General features: G+C 41.3%; 1 protein-coding gene across 2 annotated transcripts in view; it reads left to right on the top strand.

Moving 5' to 3' along the window:
• The window catches only part of HPGDS (hematopoietic prostaglandin D synthase), a 57,066-nt gene that overhangs the window by 5,488 nt on the left and 30,514 nt on the right, over positions 1–21,064 (top strand). For both annotated transcript variants that reach the window (XM_038400068.2, XM_043512620.1), the window contains one exon: positions 15,050–15,191. In XM_038400068.2, coding sequence (XP_038255996.1) covers positions 15,059–15,191 — 133 coding nt within the window. In that variant the 5' untranslated portion in view covers positions 15,050–15,058. The remainder of the gene's footprint in view (positions 1–15,049; positions 15,192–21,064) is intronic.

The raw sequence follows: 21,064 nt of genomic DNA, 5'->3' as shown, positions 1-21,064 counted from the left end.
GGCTCCAGGGATCATGCAGATATGGTGATAGGTCTCAGTCATCCGCCCTGGTTTTGTAGAGAACACATCTCTGTTGCGATTAATCATGTCGGCTGCCTCGATCTTTTGGATTGACTTCAAGTTGGATGATATCCTCACTTACTCGTGTAAGTTATCCTCCTGGGGAAGGGTCTCCTGCATGACTAAGCATGCCTCGCAATCATGCCAAGGTTTTAGAAGATTGATGTGGTAAATTTGCTCCGATTGCCGGTGGCCTGGCTGACGCACCTTGTAGTTCACCTCTCCCATGGCTTCGATTACTTCATAGGGTCCCTGCCACTGGGCCAACAGTTTACTTTCTGCTGTGGGCACCAGTTCCATCACCCGATCCCCTGGTTGGAACTGTCGAAACTTCGCTTGGTGGTTATAATGGGTTCGTTGGGTCTCCTGTGCTCTCTCCAAGTGTTCCCATACAATGGGCATAACTCGGGCTATCTGATCTATCATCTGCAGTACATGCTCAATTATGTTCCTTCCGGGATTTGGCTCCTCTTCCCAGGCTTCACTGGCTATATCCAGTATGCCCCAAGGGTGGTGCCCATATAGTAGTTCGAATGGAGAGAAACCCGTGGAGGCTTGCGGAACCTCCCGGATAGCGAACATGAAGTAAGGCAATATGGTATCCCAATCTTTCCCATCCCAGCTCACCACTTTCCTGATCATGGCCTTGAGGGTCCTATTGAACCTTTCCACAAGGCCATCTGTTTGCGGGTGGTATACAGAGGTCCGTAGGGCTTGTACATGGAGCAATGAACAGAGATCTTTCATCGACTTGGACATGAAAGGTGTCCCTTGATCAGTCAATATCTCCTTGGGTAGCCCAACCCGGGCAAAGAACTGTACTAGCTCCTTAGCTATTGTCTTGGAAGCGGTGTTGCGCAGGGGAACAGCTTCTGGGTACCGGGTTGCATAGTCCAGTACAACAAGCACATGTTGGTGGCCCCAAGCTGTCTTCTCTAGGGGCCCTACCAGATCCATGGCTATCCGTTCAAAAGGAACCTCTATTATTGGAAGAGGTATCAAAGGAACCCGCAAGTGCGGGCGAGGGCTATGTAACTGACACTCCGGACAAGAGGTGCAGTATCGCCGAACATCTTCATGTACTCCTGGCCAGAAGAACCTCCGCAGGATCCATGCCTGGGTTTTCTCTACCCCAGGTGTCCTCCAAACAGGCGACTGTGGGCGAGACTCAATACGGCTTTTTGATGTTTTTGTGGCACCAGAAGTTGTTGCATCTCTTGCTCCTGCATTTGCACCACGCGGTACAGGAGATCTTTCTTCACTATTAAATAAGGTCCGGGACCCTGGACCTTCCCATCCATGGGTATCCCATCAATCTCTGCCACCTCTTTCCTGGCGTTATCATATCTGGGGTCCTCCGCCTGGTCCCGCCCAAAAGTCTCTCTCCCGGAACTAACCTGCCCAAGCTCCCAGGGGCCAGCTTCTGCATCTTCCAATGGCTCACTGCCATCATGGCTGGGGGCAGCTTCTGGCTCACCTTCTGTGGTGGAAGTTTCTCTGTTGGTTGCTCGCGTCCATCTGCCTACTAAGGAGGTCTTCTGATCCTGGGTCAGGATCTGGGTTCCCAAGGCCTTCGTGGACTTCCTCTCTTTTTTTTGTCTTCCGGGTCTTTCAGGGGACTGAGAACAGATCCTGAAAAATCTCAGTGAACATTGGGGGTTGACATTCCCTCGGTGACGAGTCGCTGTCCTCAGGGTCCCCACCTCCCTCCAGCCTCTCTGGGGGGAGTAAATTATCAAACCCTGGATAGTCCCTCCCAATGACTATAGGATATGGGAGTTTAGGAACTACGCCCACGGTCACCTCAATGGGGTTTCCCTGAACCTCTATCTCCACTGGGATGGTGGGATAATGGGTCACGGCCCCATGCACGCACGACACTGCTACGTGTTTGGCTTGTAGTAGCTGACTACTTTTTACCAGCTTACCCGATATGAGGGTGATAGCACTCCCAGAGTCCACAAGCGCTGTAGTCTCTGCTCCATGTATCCTCACTGGCCTGGTTTAATTATGCGGGGCTAATGCGACCCCCACGAGGTGGATAAGGGAGCATGGGACCTCCCAATCCCCCAAGTTACATTGCATAGGCTCCTTGGTGCTGGGACACTGTGCTGCTATGTGTCCCCACTCCCCACATGCATAACATCTATAATTGCTTTTAATCACTCCCCTATCCCAAGGGTTAGGGGGTTTAGTCCCAGGGTTCCCCCCACTCAGGCCAATCCCTTCCTTCTGGGGTTCCCGCTGATTTTAAGCCCTCCCCCCTTCTTCAACCTTGGACTCCCCGGTGGTTTGGCTGCCCAACCTTCCACGGTTGGGGTCGGGTGCTTGCTTCGAAAGGGGCCTTCCTTGGGTAGTCGGGTCAGTTCCCTGGCTGTCATTCGTCTTTCTACCAGTGTGATCATCTTGTTGTACGTGGATGGATCGTTCTGGCCTACCCATTTGCGGAGATCTGGCGGCAGTCCCTACATGTAATGGTCTATGACCAGGGTCTCCAAAAATCTCCTCTGGCCTGCACACCTCGGGCTGTAACCACTTCCACGTGAGGTGTATGAGATCTAATAGCTGGGACCTCAGGGGTTTGTTCTTCAGGTATTTCCACTCATGGAACCTCTGGGCCCTTACCGCTGCCGTTACCCCTGATCGTGCTAGGATCTCTGCCTTCAGACGGGTATAGTCAGTGGCATCCATGGCAGGCAAGTCAAAGTAGGCCTTCTGGGCTTCTCCACACAAAAAAGGGGCAAGAATGCTGGCCTACTGCTCCTGGGGCCACGCCTCATGCAGAGCAGTCCTTTTGAATGAGAGGATATATGTCTCTACATCATTCCTGACGTCATCTTTGGCAAACAACCAGCGGCCCTAAGGGTTCTCGTCCCGTCGGACCCCTGGGCCTGGGTGGTAAGGATCTTCAGCTGGTCCACCACCTCTCTCAAGAGGGCATAGTCTTGGGTCACCTGGCTCATCAATAATTGATTGGTTTCCTGCTGTAGCCTCATAGACTCCTGTTGTGCCATTGCCTGAACCCGGGTGGCCTCCTGCTGGGCTGCCGTGACTTGTACCAGAGCTCTTACCACCTGCTCCATTGAGGTACAAAGCAAACAAACAAACCAAACAAAAACAAAAAATCCAAAACCCCAGTGCTCTTTTTTTCTTTAAAACCTCTTTCTTCCGCCACGCTGTGAATGAAATCCCACTCCTGACACCAGCTGTGACAAAGCTCTGTCCTTGCCTCTGTGGGTCCCACATTTCGTGGCAGATTTTACTAGCCTCAGAGGCTCACTGTGACCCTCCATGTAACCCTTCTCTCTCTAGAGACAAGGGTCACAGTCTACTGAGCCATTTTCATCATAAGCCAGCGAGGAGGTGAGGAGAAGTTATCCTTCCTTGCACAGTCTCAGTGATTAATCAGGGGGAAAGGTGGGGGTGGGGGAGCCCAGGCCCACCCTCTACTCTGGGCTCCAGCCCAGGGACCCTAATAGTATCAGCTATGGTAGCTGACCTTTTAGAAACGTTACATGTACAATTCCCTGGGCTACTTCCTCCACAGCAGCCCTCACTTCCTCAAGCTCCACTTCACCCTTACCTCAGAGCCTCCTTCCTTGTGCCTGATATGGTGTGTACTATTCAGCCCCTCCAACAGCGCAACTTCCTCCCACAGCTCCTGACATGCACTCCCACCTGACTAACTGGGAGGCTTTTAACTAGTTTCAGCCAGCCCCTGATTGGCTTCAGGTGTCCCAATCCACCTAGCCTTCTCCCTGCCTTCTGGAAAGTTCTTAATTGGCCCCAGGTGTTTTAATTGACCTGGATCAGCTGCCATTTCACTTATCCTGGTACCAGGGATTTGTTTAGCCTGGAGCTAATATATTTATCTCCCACTACTTTTCTATAGCCATCTGGCCTTGCCCCATCACACTAAGTATAAGACAAAAGACAACTCATGGATTGGCAGGCAGATTGATGGGGAATATTGGTCAGCAATAAGAATTTAATTTAATCAGTTGAAAAACTGCTTTAGTCATTTCCTTCTTCATGCTTCCTGTGACATCTCTTGTTGTCTTTTTTTTTTTATAGTGAGAATCTTGAATATAGAAGTATTTATCTATTTAGTGCCCTTGGCCTAACAGATTATCTGGGGTGCTGCACAAAAAAATTTAAAACAAAATTTTCACTGGGGCCAGTCAATGACCAGCCAACGAAATTGTACAAATCCAGAAGGAAGGACTGGAGTCTAAAGAAAACCAAAACTTTCACAGACGTTGCAGCCCAAAATGAAAAACTTTGCACTGAACCTGAGCAGTAAAGTAAAAAAATGAAGCTTCAAAGAGATCCCAACTCAACATTATGGTCAAAGACATTAACAGCAGTACATAGCATCAGCCAACCCGCACCCCTCCTCGCCAAGTTTCAGAGTCTGGGCTACACCCCAAACCTGAACATCTACATTGCTATTTTTAGCCCCACATGAGCAGCTCAAGTCAGTTGACCGGGGTCTGAGACTCTCTGCAGCGGGGTGCTGTTTCCTCCCTGCCTCCCCCCATATATAGCCCTTTTCATTCACAGATCTCAAAGCACCTCACAAAAGTGGTCAGTAGCACTATCCTCATTTTACTGATGGGGAAAATGAGGCACAGAGTTGATGTGACTTGCCCAAGATCACCCAGCAGGCCTGTGGAAGAACTCAGAATACCACCCACTTCTCCTGAGTCCCCATCCAGTGCTCTAGTAGGCCCCCATGCCTGAATTATTTTTACATAGTGTCCTGTCTGTGCATAGTACTAAATTGGAATGGTTAGGGTTGATTTTTTTAAATGCACATAATTGTGTATGTGAAATGGAAAGCTACATTTGTTGTTTGGCGCTTATTTAAGGTTTTTCCAAGTTTTCTGCTGCATCAGCTGCAAAATGCACAAATCGCCACTAGGTCTATGTCTCCAAATCACTGCTCATATTAGTTGTTTCTGCTACCTCTGAAATTTTCTATGAAGGGATGTCAGATATAATCTTTCAGTTTAGTATTATATAAAATCATATGCAGATATACAAGATAGAGTCTTGTGCAAGCTTGAAGCAGCTGTTTCTCCAAAATAGGCTTAGTTTATATATTCTTCCCATCTGGAATAGAATAGAAATGCAATTAATCCAGACTATGTGAGACATTTACTAGTCAGAATTAAATTTTGATGCAAGCCCATGTCTTCTTGCTCTATTGTATAAAGGGCTCTGCGGAATTTGTATCAAAATGTGATTATGAATTTAAGATAGGTAATCACTTCCATCTGCTGGGAAACAGCTACAAATTCATCCATCACTTGTACTAGAGAGACAATGAGGAAAGTTGCTGTAGTCTAAAAGCTGCCTACCTCATTCAGCTATTGCTCTATTCAAGTGAAAACCTTGAGTCTCATTTGCTGTCAATGGGGTTGTACACGTATTGTTGAGGGCATAATCTGGCTTCCAGTATCTTTACTATTGGTGATGATGACAATCACAATGAAGATTTTTGGGGGAATTTTTCTTTTGCGTCAAGATTTTCTAGTTTTTCATCAAAAACAAAAAATGATTATTTTTTGGTAAAAAATTTCAGTTCTTAAGTGTTTTAGTTTTCAAAAGCTGAATATATTTTATGGAGAATCAAAAAAAATTTTTAACCAAAAGTTTTTTTCCAACAATTTTTTTTCTATTTTATTTAAGCAAACGCCAACATTTTGGGTCTGTGGACAGGTCTTTGAGGGAGATTCTCCACTCTGTTACCTTTGCCCCTGGAGTGCTTTCTCCTGCTCTGCTATCTTTAAGGGAGCAGAGGGGTTTGACTCATGCCTGCTCTGCTCTCTTAATTAATGCAGGATTTTGGATGTGGAGTTGCTAGATCCTGCTCCCCCACCTCCAATTCCCTGCCAGCTGCAAAGTAATGATGCTGACCCACTTCTTCCCACAGCTTCCACATACTTATTCTGATCAACTCCTGCTGTTACTATTAGGGGGCCCTAAGTGGCTCCCTGTCAGATATCCAAGCCAGAAATGGGGGAGTCTTATTCCTGGTTTGGGAGGGGGGCTCCCACGGGCTGTCCCTCTGGCTTTCCCACCCAAAACACACACCATGCTGGGCAATTACTAACTCTCTAACCCTTCTGTTTTTTCTCTTTAAAAAAAAAAAAAGTAAGTCATCCATCCTTTAACAATATTACTTATACTTGAATAATGCAGACAGCAGCTTGTATCAAGTGCTATATTATCCTACTAAGACATTCCTTTTATAGCGTAAAGTCACCAAACTAAAGTCAGCTCAGGCAGGTTTCTTCACCGTTGCAAAATCATGACAGACTCAGCCTCAGTCATATGATTGCTTCTGCAGTCACAGATTACTTACAGTCAGAGCAAGATTGTCCTTTCCCCTCTTAACTCACTACATCCACCCACACACCTCAGATTCTCACAACAGATGCAGCTCTGTAAGAAGTACACTGTATGTGTCACTTCTACGCTCAAATACAGTTTTGGTAAGAATCATTTCCTTAGGCCTTGTCTACACTATGAAATTAGGTTGAATTTATAGAAGTCGGTTTTGTAGAAAGCGTTTTTATACAGTCGATTGTGTGTCCCCACACAAATGCTCTAAGTGCATGTAGTTGGCGGAGTGTGTCCACAGTACCGAGGCAACCGTCAACTTCCGGAGCGTTGTACTGTGGGTAGCTATCCTACAGTTCCCGCAGTCTCCACCGCCCATTTGAATTCTGGGTAGAAATCCCAGTGCCTGATGGGGCTAAAACATTGTCACGGGTGATTCTGAGTACATATCAGGGCCCCGTTCCCTCCCTCCCTCCATGAAAGCAACGGCAGACAATCGGTTTGCACCTTTTTTCCTGGGTTACCCGTGCATACGCCATACCGCATCAAGCATGGAGCCCACTCAGCTAACTGTCACCGTATGTCTCCTGGGTGCTGGCAGACGCGGTACTGCACTGCTACACAGCAGCAGCTTATTGCCTTTTGGCAGCAGACAGTGCAGTATGACTGATAGCCATCGTCGATGTAGTGCAGGGTGCTCTTCTAACTGACCTCAATGAGATCAGGGGCGCCTGGGCAAACATGGGAGTGGCTCAGCCAGGTCATTTCCCTTTTAAGTTTCGTCTCATGGCAATTCAGTCCTACCGGCAGTACACTGTCTTTTAATCAGCAGCCAGGAGAAGATGTTGGCACTTCTCTCAGAGTAGAATCCATTTCCCCCTTTTGGCTTTTGTCCCTTGGGTTACTAGCCATCCTGGGGATCAGAGCATGGTAGGGGCTAAACCTTCCAAGGAGATGATATTTAAGTTTAAGTATCTACAATTGGGTTATTTGGATCCACTGACTTTGGTTCCTGCGTATGTGCAAAACCACCTGAGACTGATTTAACCCTAAATTTTCCTTTAGAAATTAATACCATAGCCATCCAACAGAGGTATACAATCTTCATCAAACTAATACAGATAGCTCCCATGTTCTTCACAATAATAAATGGTTTCAGAGTAGCAGCCGTGTTAGTCTGTATTCGCAAAAAGAAAAGGAGTACTTGTGGCACCTTAGAGACTAACAAATTTATTAGAGCATAAGCTTTCGTGAGCTACAGCTAATGCATCCGATGAAGTGAGCTGTAGCTCACGAAAGCTTATGCTCTAATAAATTTGTTAGTCTCTAAGGTGCCACAAGTCCTCCTTTTCTTTTTACAATAATAAATGAAAGCTTTTGCCAACCTGCACCTTTTCTACTCCTGTGGTGAACATGAAATCATATTCTGTGACTAAAGCTCTCAGTCGTGCCATGTTTCACCTTCCTGGGAAAGTTTATAACAAAGGATGCTCTTTATTGATTCCAATAGAACAAGTCAATTGTCATCCACAGAAAGTTCAATAAATGTGTCTGGAAAGATTATGGACTTAAAGACATCAAGTTCAATGTTGATCAGACTAACCACCTTGATTGAGATTTTCAACATAATTAGTGATTTTGGTTGACCAATTTGTGACATCTTAAAGTGCTGAGTACCATCTGAAAATCAGGCGCCTTTAAGGTATCTGAATTTGGAGACCCAAAAAATGAGGTACTCAGAAATCACTAGTTGCTTGGTTCTAGTTTAAATATATTAAAAGGCATCTACACAACTAGTCATTGTTCAGCTATTACAAGCACAAGAAAAGGAGACGCATTCTTCTTAAAACGTTCTCTATAGCCCAAGCCACTTCACAGCACAGCCTGCTTAATAGAACTGCTAAAAGCCCATAAAATAGCAACACCCCATGAACAACCCCAGATCCTTCAAACCCTCCCATAACATTCAGAGGGCAAGTCTACAGCAGGATCGACACGCTGCAATAGATGCATCGGCAGTCAATTAAGCGGGTCTCGAAGACCCACTAAATCAACTGCCGATCGCTCTCCGTCCACCCCAGTACTCCACCTGAATGAGAAGTGCAAGGGGAGTTGATGGGAGAGCATCTTCAGTCGACATCACATAGCGTGGACCCCGTGGTAAGTAGATGCAAGTACATCAATTTAAGCTACATTATTCACATAGCTGAAATTGTGTAACTTAGATTAATCTCCCCCCCCCCCCGTAGTGTAGACGAGGTCTAAGAAAAATAGGTGAATCTTGCAGCATGCCCTGAAAGTTAAGCTATCTGGGCTCCATGAAATAAAGGGGGTGGAAGTAAGCTCCAGATTAAAGGACTCTTTCTGGAAAAATGCTTTTCCAGTGCCCTTCCCCTCACCCCCTTTTATACCATGGGACTATCAGCACATGTGCCTCCTCTGATTACAACTACCAGCTAGCCACAGAGGCTGCCAGATAACCAAAGCTCAAATCATTTGAAGCTTTGTAGTTAAAAACCAAACAACCTTAATTTCTGTCTAAGTTTTTATGTTGCCCCATCACCATTGAATCTGAACCCTTTTCAAGTATTTTAAATAAAACCCAAACTCAGTAATACCCTCTTTTTTCTCTTCATATAAGGAATCAGTGGCTAGCTTGATGAGAGAGGGGGAGAGGAGAAGCAGCGTTTAACTTCATTCCAAGGGAGAGAGTGTTATTTAGAGGAGGCAGGAAGAAAGGAAACAAACAAATGGTGGAGAATGTGGTCTGGTACAGAAAGATTCCTCCAGAAGTTCTTACAAACCTATGCCACTGCTTTGAAGGAGGACACCACTTTTCCATGGCACACCATCAGCAAAATCATGCTCCATAGAATTTTTCCAGACTGTAAATTGCTTCATAAACCCAGTGTCGCTTCCACTCAACTCCAGAACCTAGCATCTCTCACTGTAAGGAACTAGCTTATTTCACTGAGAACAGCAACAGCATCTGAAAAGGCCTCATGAGTCGGCAGCTGGGAGGATGCCTTGGTCAATAGCAGTAGTCTGATAACGATTGTGGTGCTTCACTAGATCTTCAGCTCTTTGGCCTCCTCATTGGGCAGAGTTTATAACAAGTACATTTTGAAATCTAGCAGGGTCCAGGTGGCTTCAGTGAACTATGGTGGTGGTAGATTCCTCTTGCTTGGCAAAGGTAAGAGGGGTTTAGATTTTCACCAAGAGGAGGAAATAGTCTTACCAAAAGGTAGGTTAATTTGTTTTTAATATATCCATATCCAGGCCAAGAAATTGCTATCAGAAACTAAAAGTGCAATTAAAAGGAGACTTTTTCACCACATGGCACTTCTTCATCTGTGGAGAGAAATAGATCAATAGCTAAGCTCAGCTATGTTCTGTTTTCTCCACAGCCCAGCGAAGAGCTCAAGGCGGGCCATCACCTTGAATCGAATGTTATTTTCTTAAAAAGAAACTTATTGTGTCATCTGCATTCAGGTTACTGTATCTATGACTAGCTTGAGGAAAATATATACTTGTAAAGTACAAGGAAGTTAAGGCTGAATTTTTGAAAATTAGGAGTGAAATCCTGGCCTCTAATGAAGTCCACAGGAGTTTTGCCTTTGACTTCAGTGGGGCCAGGATTTCACCCTGGGCAAAAAAGGGCCCCCACCTGTATGTACTTAAGTCAGAGGCAACATGCAGTGGATACAGGATAAAGTCTGTAAACTGTACCTGCAAAAATACATACATATCCCAAAAGAAGTAGCTTGAGCATGTAAAATGAAAGCTGTACATTTGGGAATTACTTCACAGCACAGCAGGGATATTGAATTGTCCTCAAGATAGATACACATACTGCAAGTGTCTAAATTCATTGTGCTTCTAGAAACAGATTCACATCACAAATCTGCTCCTGTATCCAGTGGTTTCATGCTCTTATAGTTTGAAGTGAGTCAGAATGTTTATCCCGATGCATCCGATGAAGCGAGCTGTAGCTCACGAAAGCTTATGCTCTAATAAATTTGTTAGTCTCTAAGGTGCCACAAGTACTCCTTTTCTTTTTGCAAATACAGACTAACACGGCTGCTACTCTGAAGAATGTTTATTGCATACTGGAACTCTGTGAAATTCAGCCCCTTTGGTTTTCAAGGATTCATGCAGACTCATTCCTGGCCTTTGATTTGTGCAGATTCTTATCACTCCAGTTTAGCTTTTGAGTTTGAGGTTTGAACAAATCCAGGAGCTTAGCTGCAAGTTGACAGAATTTGCCTTGTTTTAGTTGGAAAAATGGTCCAGACTTGCTGAAAAGTTTATAAGCATAATGTGAGTTTGGGTTTGCAACATAACCTGAAGGGTGCAAATTTTTTTGCATTGTTTTACTATTTACATGCATTTTTTAAAAATTTTGCTTGATTGTAGTGGTGTTATAAAGATGGCAATAGGCTGACTAAAGTAATGAAACACTTACCCATTGTTTAAAAATATATTTAAATTAGTTTAACCAATTTAAAGTTATTGCAGAGGAATGTAAAACATACAGAAATCTACCAATGTAAGATGTGCTTTTTGGAGGATGAGAATTCTTAAATAAGAGACCCAAAAAAACAACAACAACAAAAAACAGAACTACGAGACTGGGATAAAAAAAAAAAAAAAAACAGAACTAGGAGACTGGGACTTTCAAAAACATCCTCAATACTGTGCATGTGTAGTAACTATTTGTGAGTTGGCTTTTCAGTGAATTTTATGCTCGTGACAATGGTGATACAATAGCACACTAGAAGACAGACATACTACACCAAAATGCTACAAAAGGCCCCGACCCTGCAAACACTATGCATTCAAATCAATGGGACTTGTGCATAAGTGTTTGCAGGATCAGGGTCCAAGATATCCCACACTATTTTGCCAATACCTCTCCTTAACTAAAGTGGGTCAAAACACTTAAAAACAATATTGCAGAAAAAATTCCAATTGTGAAGTTTTAATTGTGTAGCATTTAAATATTTTTGATATGCGTGGTTTCTCTTTTTATATTTTTCCCTGTTTTTCCTTTCCTTCCTCCTCCCCAGTCATTTTAATAATTTGATTTTAAAGACAGGAAAAGAGATGGGAAAAAGAAAAGTTTAAGTAGATATTGCAAACCAAAATCTACATTTAAAAAAAAATGAATTTTATTTTACCTAAAACGTCTATTTTGAAAGCAGGCCATTTTCTAATTAAAAAATTTGTGAAAATGTTTAGCAAGCTCTAGTACTGTTGTTCATCTACTTTAATATAAATAATTACAACAACACACACACTCAGAAAACTGCTTTTAATTAAACTATAGAGGTAAAATCACAAAACAAATGTCAAATGTTTTTGGTAATCTCCTTATGGGCATTTCATCGGCAGAGGAAGTAAATGCATAAGATAAAATTTACATTGAGAATTATACAATTGGCTCGACTAGAAATACTTGATTTTCCCTTATGGTATATATACTAGAGGTCTATCTAGCTTTGTTTTAAATGTCTCAAGCAACAGAGCTTCCACTACTTCCTTTGGGGAACAAAAATATTCCACAAGCTGCAATACATCTCTGTTAGGAAATTTTTTGTGATGTTCACCAAAAATTCCTCTCATTTTTTCATTCCACCACTTCCTAATACATGTTATTGTACTACCCTAAATAATTCTGCCATGTTCGTGTACACAACTGCTTCAACTCCAGGCCATGGTCTTTGAAATCTTAAATGATCAATAATACTTTCCGTCCCTGCTGCGTGCTGCAGGGGAACAGATATCTTTCATGGTAAATTTAGTAAACTCCCATGTGTTTATCTGCCAGGAAAATTATTGGTTTTTTGACTGCTCTCTCACTGTGATACAAAATAGATCCCTGTATCTCTGAGGACAGAAAACATATTTGACTTGTTTCAGAAATAATAAAGTACAATCAGTCTTCATGTCTCCTAAACAGAGACCCCCTTCTTTCAAGTGTAAAACCAGTCTTTCATCTGCTCTCAAGAGCATATGTTTTGAATCGTGATGGCTAAATGGCCACCATCTTGTACAAATCTAAGTATCACAGGTTTACTTAGCAGAGTTAACTCATTCCATGAAAATGTTCCCCTTCTACTGTAGTACTGAGAGATTCAGTTTTGTGTACCGTTGATCACTTTGATATAAATGGATGTATAATTAATATTTCTGTATATATGCCAGACCACCCTGTCCCCATCAATTAAAAAAAGGACTTTTTAAAGTGATCTATATATTTAAATAATGTGCCCAGCTCTATAGTATATAGGCAGTGTATCAGTCTATCAGACACGCATCTTTTTAAGTGGATATTTTCTTTAGTTGCCTGTCTCCTGTCCTAAAGAAACATAGCTGTATTTCCTTACCAACTTTTTACAAAACCCATGCAAATTTAGCCCATAGGCTTACTTTGTTTTTTTTAATTCTGGACCAGGAATATAATTTCCTCTTTTTATACAATTCCTTTAGTAAATGTCTTTAAACACCAGAAAAGAGATCGTAATGGAATTAGATGTCTAACGTTTGTTCAAATTTATCTTATTCCTTTTATTCAAAGTAATGTATTTTTTCATAACTTCCTATATTTACTGGAAATTAGCACCTATTTGCTTAAACTGTATTAGAAGCCTCGTGTTTAGTAACATTTCTGAAGGACATGAATTAAAACAAAATAGTTTAGCAAAACTTACAACACATATAGAGCACCAACAGCTACCTCCTTCTTTCCATAACAGTTAACATATATCCAAAGCCAGTTTGCATACTATTTTATAGATAAACCACATTAAGCACACATTCAAACTACATTTATATTATCTGATAGATAAATCACCCCCACACAAACACTAAGGGTTGTTCTTCAGCATTATTTTATATAACATGCACAGCCTAACAGAACTCTAAAAGTGTAAAATTAGCTAATACGCTCGTGTCTGAGACAAAATGCAAGCTTAGTTGATGTCAGAGTTGATATCCCTTTTTTACTTCTCCGTCCACAAGCTATGCCCTTTCATTAAGGTAAAGCTGTAACTCTTCCAGAATTTAAGGCATGGAATGGAGGTTAAACTTATTAAACTTGGATTTAATACAATAAAACCAGCAGTGGCATATTAGAGAAACCTATATTCTGGTATTTAAGATTCAATAGATACAAATCATGAACGTAGACACAAGCATCTACACATAAACACACACCACCACAAGACTTTTCAAGGTAGCCTGAAAAAACAGGGCACAGGGATCGGATCTGAAAAATCGGATCTGAATTTTAAGGGAAAACTTTGACATGGGTTTAAAATGTTTATTTAATGATACAGTTTTGTATCTGTTCTTTGTTAGTTTTATCACGCTTTAGCATGGGTAAATGCATGTTGTACAGCCTCATCCAGCATTCTGTTCCCTCCCATCTCCCCGTCTCCCTTTGTTTTTCCAATTTTCTACTCACTTTTTCATAAGGGGTCAGAAAACGTAAATACCCACAAAGGCATCAGGAGGATTGGGCATACATACCAAGGCAAAACTGCAAGAGTGGTCATTTCTGACTGGGATGAAACACAATCACTACTGAAATCCTTGTCTGTACATGCTTAGGGATATTTTATAGAAGAAACTTAAAAGCAACCACAACTTTTCTTTGGGCCCTAGAAGAATAGTAGTAACTAAACAAAAATATGATTCACAGCCAGTGGCAGTGCATGCAGCCACACTGGTGCAAAAACTCCATGCCCAGACATTTTTGGACCGATAAAAAAAGCCCTGTGAGATAATTAAAATGCAACATCTTTACATTTGTAGCTGCAAAAGAGAGACTTTTCCCCCATCTAATTTATCATCACTATGAACAGCATCAAAAAATTAATTTCCCTGAGCTTATATAAACCTCTATATTGTACACAATGCCTTAAAAAAACCAACCTCTAGCTCACCCTTGTCCTACCTCACCTCTCCCAGACACTTGCATTTTGTATTTACTAGTGAGGAAGAAGTGAAATAAAAAACACCACCACAAAATTTAAAAGAGATACTATTCCAGCCTTTCAAAAATACCATTGGCTTGTTTTTAAAGTTTTGTCTAAATGAACTGCTTAGCCTGCAAATACTCCCAAAGAAACAAAAGCTTCACTAAATGCAGTTTACAAAGATAGAACATAACATCATTGTGGGCTCACATCATTCATAAGTTGTGAAGTGCTTCAGATTCCAGAGAACAATATAAAATTCCCTCATTTACAGATGTGTTTTACAATAAAATAAAACTGTAAAAGACAAGCCATAGCTTTGTAATTGCAGGAAGGAGAGAGAGAAAGGCTCTAGACTGACATGCTCCTGTCCTCTTCTCTTCCTGACTCTTCTTGTTGAACTCAAACTGTCATCATCTTAGCTTTAAGCACCCAACTTGGACTATTTTGGCTATAGAATGTGGATTTACAGGTGTAGCATGGGGTGGCTATTCAGTACGATATATTGTGGGTAGCAGGCTAACATCCATGCTTAATTTGGCATTATGTTCACAGTATTGACATTTTATTACCATGTCACAAACACGTAGGTATATCTTATGTATAAATGTGGCAGGGTAGTTAACGTGTTAAATCATCAACATGGCTTTTTCTTTCAGAGATCCATCATGCCACACTACAAGCTCACGTATTTCAATCTGAGAGGAAGAGCAGAAATCATTCGCTATCTGTTTGCCTATTCAGGCATAAAGTATGAGGACCACAGGATAGAACAAGTTGACTGGCCCAAAATCAAACCAAGTGAGTAGAATAGATTCTTGCATCCAAAGCTTTACAAGAAATCCAGTCAGAACACAAAACCACATGGGATGGTGCTGATTTAGGATGGGAAGAATCAATACATGCTAAAACCTCTGCAGTGAAATCTTGGCTTCATTGTCATCAATGGGAATTTTACTATTGACTTCAGTGAGGCCGGGATTTCATCCCTTGTCTCTCCACCAGGGAATACGAGTCCAAGGACCAGATCCTCAGTTAGTGTAAATTGGCATAGTTCTTTTATCTTCATTGAATATACTGACATCAGCTGGGGATCACACCCCAAGTTTTCAATTGCTGTCAGCTAGGAACTGATGGAAACAAGTAATTCATTAACACACTATGGCTCTTAGGAAAAAATGGTTCCAAAGGCTACACTAAAGCCCTTAAACCAATTTCAAAAACAAAATGAAAATTAAAGAAGCAAAGAGGGAACTGCCCCTTGTGACCTGAAAAGTTCTCTAAGAGTGTAAGCAACAAGAACGGTTGAAAAGGGAAAATGATAGAACACAGCCTTCCTCTGAAAAGCAATATACAGCCTACTGAGAAGCTAAAAGTGCACAGAAAGCTACAGGGTTCCTTTGTGTTTACAGTTAAATTAACTTGAGATTGACATAGAATGAGAATAAAACGTCAAAAGGTCAAAGCAACGTCATGTGTATACCAAGCCCTTTGTTTACATGGCATAGTTTCTACCCTTTAAAATTGTTTAATATCTTAATTCATCAGCAAGTCTTAGTCCAGAAAAGATTGACATTAGGCTGGTAGTTTGGAGGTAAGCAATCAGAGGACTTGCCAATTTCCTCCATCTTGTCACTTGAGGAAATTGGCTTCTATTCTGTTACCTCCAGAACAGATTGGTTTAGTGCTTTCTATATGGGGGGTATACTTTAAGATTGGCAAAAATGAGGCTTTCCATTTGTAAACTGGTACTTCCTGGAAGGAACACATTACATGATCAGCACTGGCTTCCAAATTCTTTCTTGGTGCAATCAAAGATTGTTTTATCCTATAAAACCCCAAATGGTTTGAATCTTGAATGCTTTAAACATCATTTTCTTCCTAAGTGATACTGACATGCTTGCTATTAGCTGAGGTGCTCAAACTAAGACACCCCTGGCCAAAATAAGAAGGGACACCAGAGGAACAGGGCAGAAATAGAGACAGGTTGTTTTCAGTGAGGGGCCTTGGATTTTGGAAACCATGTCTCCACCAGAGCCTGATTCTGTTGACCATCATGTCATGCACTATAACTTGGGTGTCCCCAAGGGATTTTCAGGTAAGGAGGGGAGAAAAGTGGGTGGGAGTGATGGTCAGAGAGTTGGTTTTGAAGGTATTTAGGATATTTTTAGTGCTGGACTTTTTTCAAATTGAATTTGTGTGTGTCCACAAATAAAGTTTGTTTACATTTTCTACACGTACCTAGAATTTTGGAAAGGTGATGTTTTAAATAAGACTAAATAAAACGGATAATATAAATGGAGACTTAGAAATCACAAATGCATTTAATACCTTAAAACATATGAAAATCAGACTTACTTGCCAAGTCTTGAGTTCAAACTGCTGCATCTCTCATGCAGCAGTTGAAGATATCACAAACACTCAAGCCAGTGAGGCAGTAGGGAAGAAAAATACTTTCCAAAATATTTTTTAGTTTTCAGGACATGAAGCCATCAATGATGAAGCTTTTACATTATCCAGTGTCTGTTTGCCAGTATGCCTGACTGCGACCCATCTGCACTACCATCGTCATGATTGAATGATTAGTGATGCAAGGTCTCTTGAAGAACAAACTGGGAACCATGATTTCTAACCTTGGTTCTTGGATCTGCCCTTACTCTAGTGCCTTGGGCAAATCACTTAACCTTTGTTTCTCAATCTGTTATATGAAAATAATACCGACCCCCCCATGCTCCCCCCACCGGGGTGTTGTAAGGTTTAATTAAAATTGTAACATACTTCGGGAGTATATGTGATGAAAATTGCTATATATACACATTGATAATATTACCATTATTACTATGACTCTTAATTGGATTCCAGAGTAAATAAGACATTTGGTAAAGTGCAGGGGGAGGAAGGTTTAGCTGTTGTCCCACATGGGGCTAGATTCAGCAAACCCTCTGCTTGGAATTCCCACCGACACAGTGGAAAATCTGTGAATGGCAAAATCAGGGATATAGAGTGCTTCCTCAGGGTCATGAATTGTTTTAGAAATACAAGTAAAGAGAGAGGATTGAACATATAGTGGTGATTGTCATGGAAAACTCTAAGCCTAGAAAAATAATTGGATAGACATCTGAAAATCCCACTTTGGTCAAGAGTTGGATCCTGAATCCCTGCCTCTGCACAGCTCAAGGCTCACATTAATGACACTGGGTGAGGGTGAGTTCATGCAGAGATAATGGCACCATTCCACCCGCACTATGTAAAAAAAGAGTTGCATAATTTTCACATGTACCAGGAGCTAATTTAACACTGCTAAAGATACGGGTTTTGTCATAAGACCAGCCAGCAGCAGAATACTTGCTGACTATGGGAAAATCTACTCCACAGGAAATAATAATAAGTTATTCACTCTTACAGTGTTTCTAGACATAGCATGGTGAAATGTGTCATGTTGTGTCACAAGGGTATATAAGTGCTGATGTTTAATGGATATTTAGATACTCGGGCAATACAATCTCACCTCCACCCAAATGCAAGTTGATTTGTCAGATTCAAGGTTCGTGTGTGTGAGGAGAGTGTAGCTCAGTGCTTCTCTGATGATGTTTGGTTGTATTGCAATTTATGCAATAAATATAACTTCTAGATGCACGTACATAATTATCAAGAGCTATGGGTAGTAAAAGATTTCCATGCTGAAAATGTCAAATCACAAGAACTCTCAAAGAACTCCCCAGCAAAAAACCCTCAAATAGTCCTTCTAGCCAACTCTGCAGGCAAACCTTCCTTCCCATGGCCTCGCAGCCAAAAGCCTGAATAAATAGGTAGGTCCAGTCATGTATCTTGGAGGTGAACAAACTTGGGCCCTGCAGAGGAATCAAATGACAGTCCTTCAATGCAATTGCACTGCCTCCAACCTCAACAAATAAAAATCTAGACTTTTCTAGCTCAGCTGATTTTAACCATCAGGATGGAGCACAAAGAAAGAGGCAGTCTTTTAGCCAGGGCCTAAGCTGTACAGCGTTTTTTCTATCAGAACCATGGTAACTCTAAGAATAGAATGTAGAAACAACTGTAGAATATAGAATATAGAAACTGGAAGCCAGTGCAGTTTGCACAACACAAATGTAAAACTCTCCATGTAAGAAACAACAGAACCACATTCTGAAGTTTCTGAAGTGTATTTTGTTTTTACTAGTGTTAAGACACAATTAGTGAATGTAACATAATATAATACAATAATACAAATAAAACAAGACAGTCAAAGGAAAATAACCTTGGCATGAAACAAGATCCAAATTAAATATGCTATCTTGTTTTTCAATTGTTTGAAAACCTCTCTGTGGAAAATGTCAAATCATATCTTCATTCAAAACATTCTGATTTAGATGAAACCACAATTTCTGATGGAACACTGTTCTATCGAAAAAAATTTCCACCAGCTCTCCTTAAAACTGGTCTGCCACAGACTTCACCTACAAAGAGAATACTGACATTACCAGAACATACGCCCATGGAAATCATGTGCTGTACATTCCTTCTTATCCCCTCATTTCAAACTGCCTTGCCTAAAAGTAGAAGCAATAAAAACTGCTATGTCCTGGTATTTCAGCTAAGCCTCCCCAATAAATCCTGGATAAAGCAAAGCCACATTGCTACATAATCATTAAAAGACTTTCTGCTCTAAAATGTCAGCTTCACAGTTGTAATGATAAGATAACCGCATCTGCTCAAGTGACTAGCTTTTACCACTGATACAAGCCAACAATTAGGAATTACACTAGTTATGTAGTTATCATGCTAGATTTCCTCATTCACATCTGCAATAGTTTGTATCACAGTTCACACAGGTCTTTAAATATTAGGAGACTTGGGAAGACTACAAACATTAGCAGAGGGAGATGCAGCAGCAGTGCGGTGCATGGCTTATTTGCATTTCTCTAAAGTATTAATTTCATTCAGACTAGACAACAAATCCTACATAGCTCAAAATGTTTTGTGCAGATTCCCTTTCTAGCCCCAAAAATTATATCTGACAAAAATAGTCTATACAATATAGCAGAGCTGTGTATTTTTGGTTGCTACAAATTATGCAACTCTAATATTGAAAATAGGTTGGGGGAAAGCACAAAAGCTAAATTTCCATGGATGACAACATACACAAGAATGTGCATGCATTTCTACACTTAATTTTGTGAACAAATCAGGGCCCAATTCTGAATGCTGAGATCAGAAATCAAGCCCACAATTGGACTCTTTTAAACGACTCTTTCAAGGGAAGAAAAAGGTCGAACTATCCAGGGGAAAGAACAGTATCTCTTCTCTCCTCCCATTATTGTAGACAAGGAACAGATCTTCAAATTCAGAGTCTAAGGGAGCTCCTCAGAGAACATTTCAGATTTTTTAAAAAAAGTTTGGAAAACCGCATCCACAGGGACAATAGCCACGGAAGCATGAAAAACCACAAAGTGGAATTTTGCTTCATTAATGAAGATGAGCCAAGAATTCTTATAAGACCTTATTTTTAAAAAATGAAATGAAACAAAACAAAAACCCAAGCATGGGACAAAAAATGTACTCTCCATCCTGTCTCCCAAGCAAAGATATTACTGAAAAATAGCATGATGTATCTGTGTAGAACAGAGTTTGAAATCTAGTCCCTTGCCCAGAGTTAGAATTCATTTCAATTCTCCTCCTAAGAAGACGAAGGCAAACAAACACTGCAGATGTTAAGAGTTAATCTTAACATGCAGAACAGTAATATAGAATGCTGCTGCTTTTACTTTTGAACAGGATTAAACAGTATGATGTAGCAGTGAGTGAGATTTTGGAGTGACCAATTTTGCCAATCTTTGAGCATTTGTCTTAACTCAATATTACTTTTCAGCAGCTTTGGCTGGACAATTCATTCTTTACTCCTAAAGCTATTCTCTCTCTCTCTCTCTCACTCTTTCGACGATGACTATAATGTGTTTTCAGTGCACCATAAACATGAAAGTTTTGCATGGTTTGGTTTAGGTACTTTGACAACAAAATGTCTATAAAGGTACATTTCATTTGTTTCCTTTTGTCACCAGTCAGACAATCTGCTGTAGGATTTCAAAATAGTAATTTCAGGAAAAAATTCTATAACTTCAATATCCAGCAAATTCAAGAAGAACGGTAAACAAGCAAAGCTATGTAAATGCAACTCTTCTGGTTGCTTTTCAATAGAGCTGGCAAGAAACAGGAAATCTCCATTTTGCAGGAAATTCCACGTTGCCAGTGTTTAGTTCTGTATGGGAATTTCTGACAAAATGGAACAATCCATTTCACTGTCCAGCCCTCTTGCCTCCCTCCCAAATGGGCATTCATGAACTGGCAAGTCCTAGGGCTGGCAACTGGGGAACCAACCAGCCATCCAGGACCCTGAATGGTTTCCTGCCAGCCTGACCAGCAGGCTGCCAGTACACCAGGCAAGCTGGCCAGCCTGTCAGTCTATTTGGTTTCCAACAAAAGTATCAATGGAATCAACACACTCACATGGAATATTTCTATTCCATCAGATCAGCATTTTCCAGCCGAAAACTGGTGCATTGGAAAAACTTCACCTGGCTCTCCTCTTCAATGCCTGCTGAGGGCTAGCACAGACCCCTTTAAGCTAATATCCCTAAAGCGGGAAAGGTAGTGAGTGTGAGGCATTGGATCCA

This window comes from Dermochelys coriacea, chromosome 4 (assembly GCF_009764565.3).
Source record: "Dermochelys coriacea isolate rDerCor1 chromosome 4, rDerCor1.pri.v4, whole genome shotgun sequence".
In the NCBI taxonomy this organism is placed as follows: Eukaryota; Metazoa; Chordata; order Testudines; family Dermochelyidae; genus Dermochelys; species Dermochelys coriacea.
Note: the sequence above shows the minus strand (reverse complement) of the source record. Positions and strands in the feature narration are given on the sequence as shown.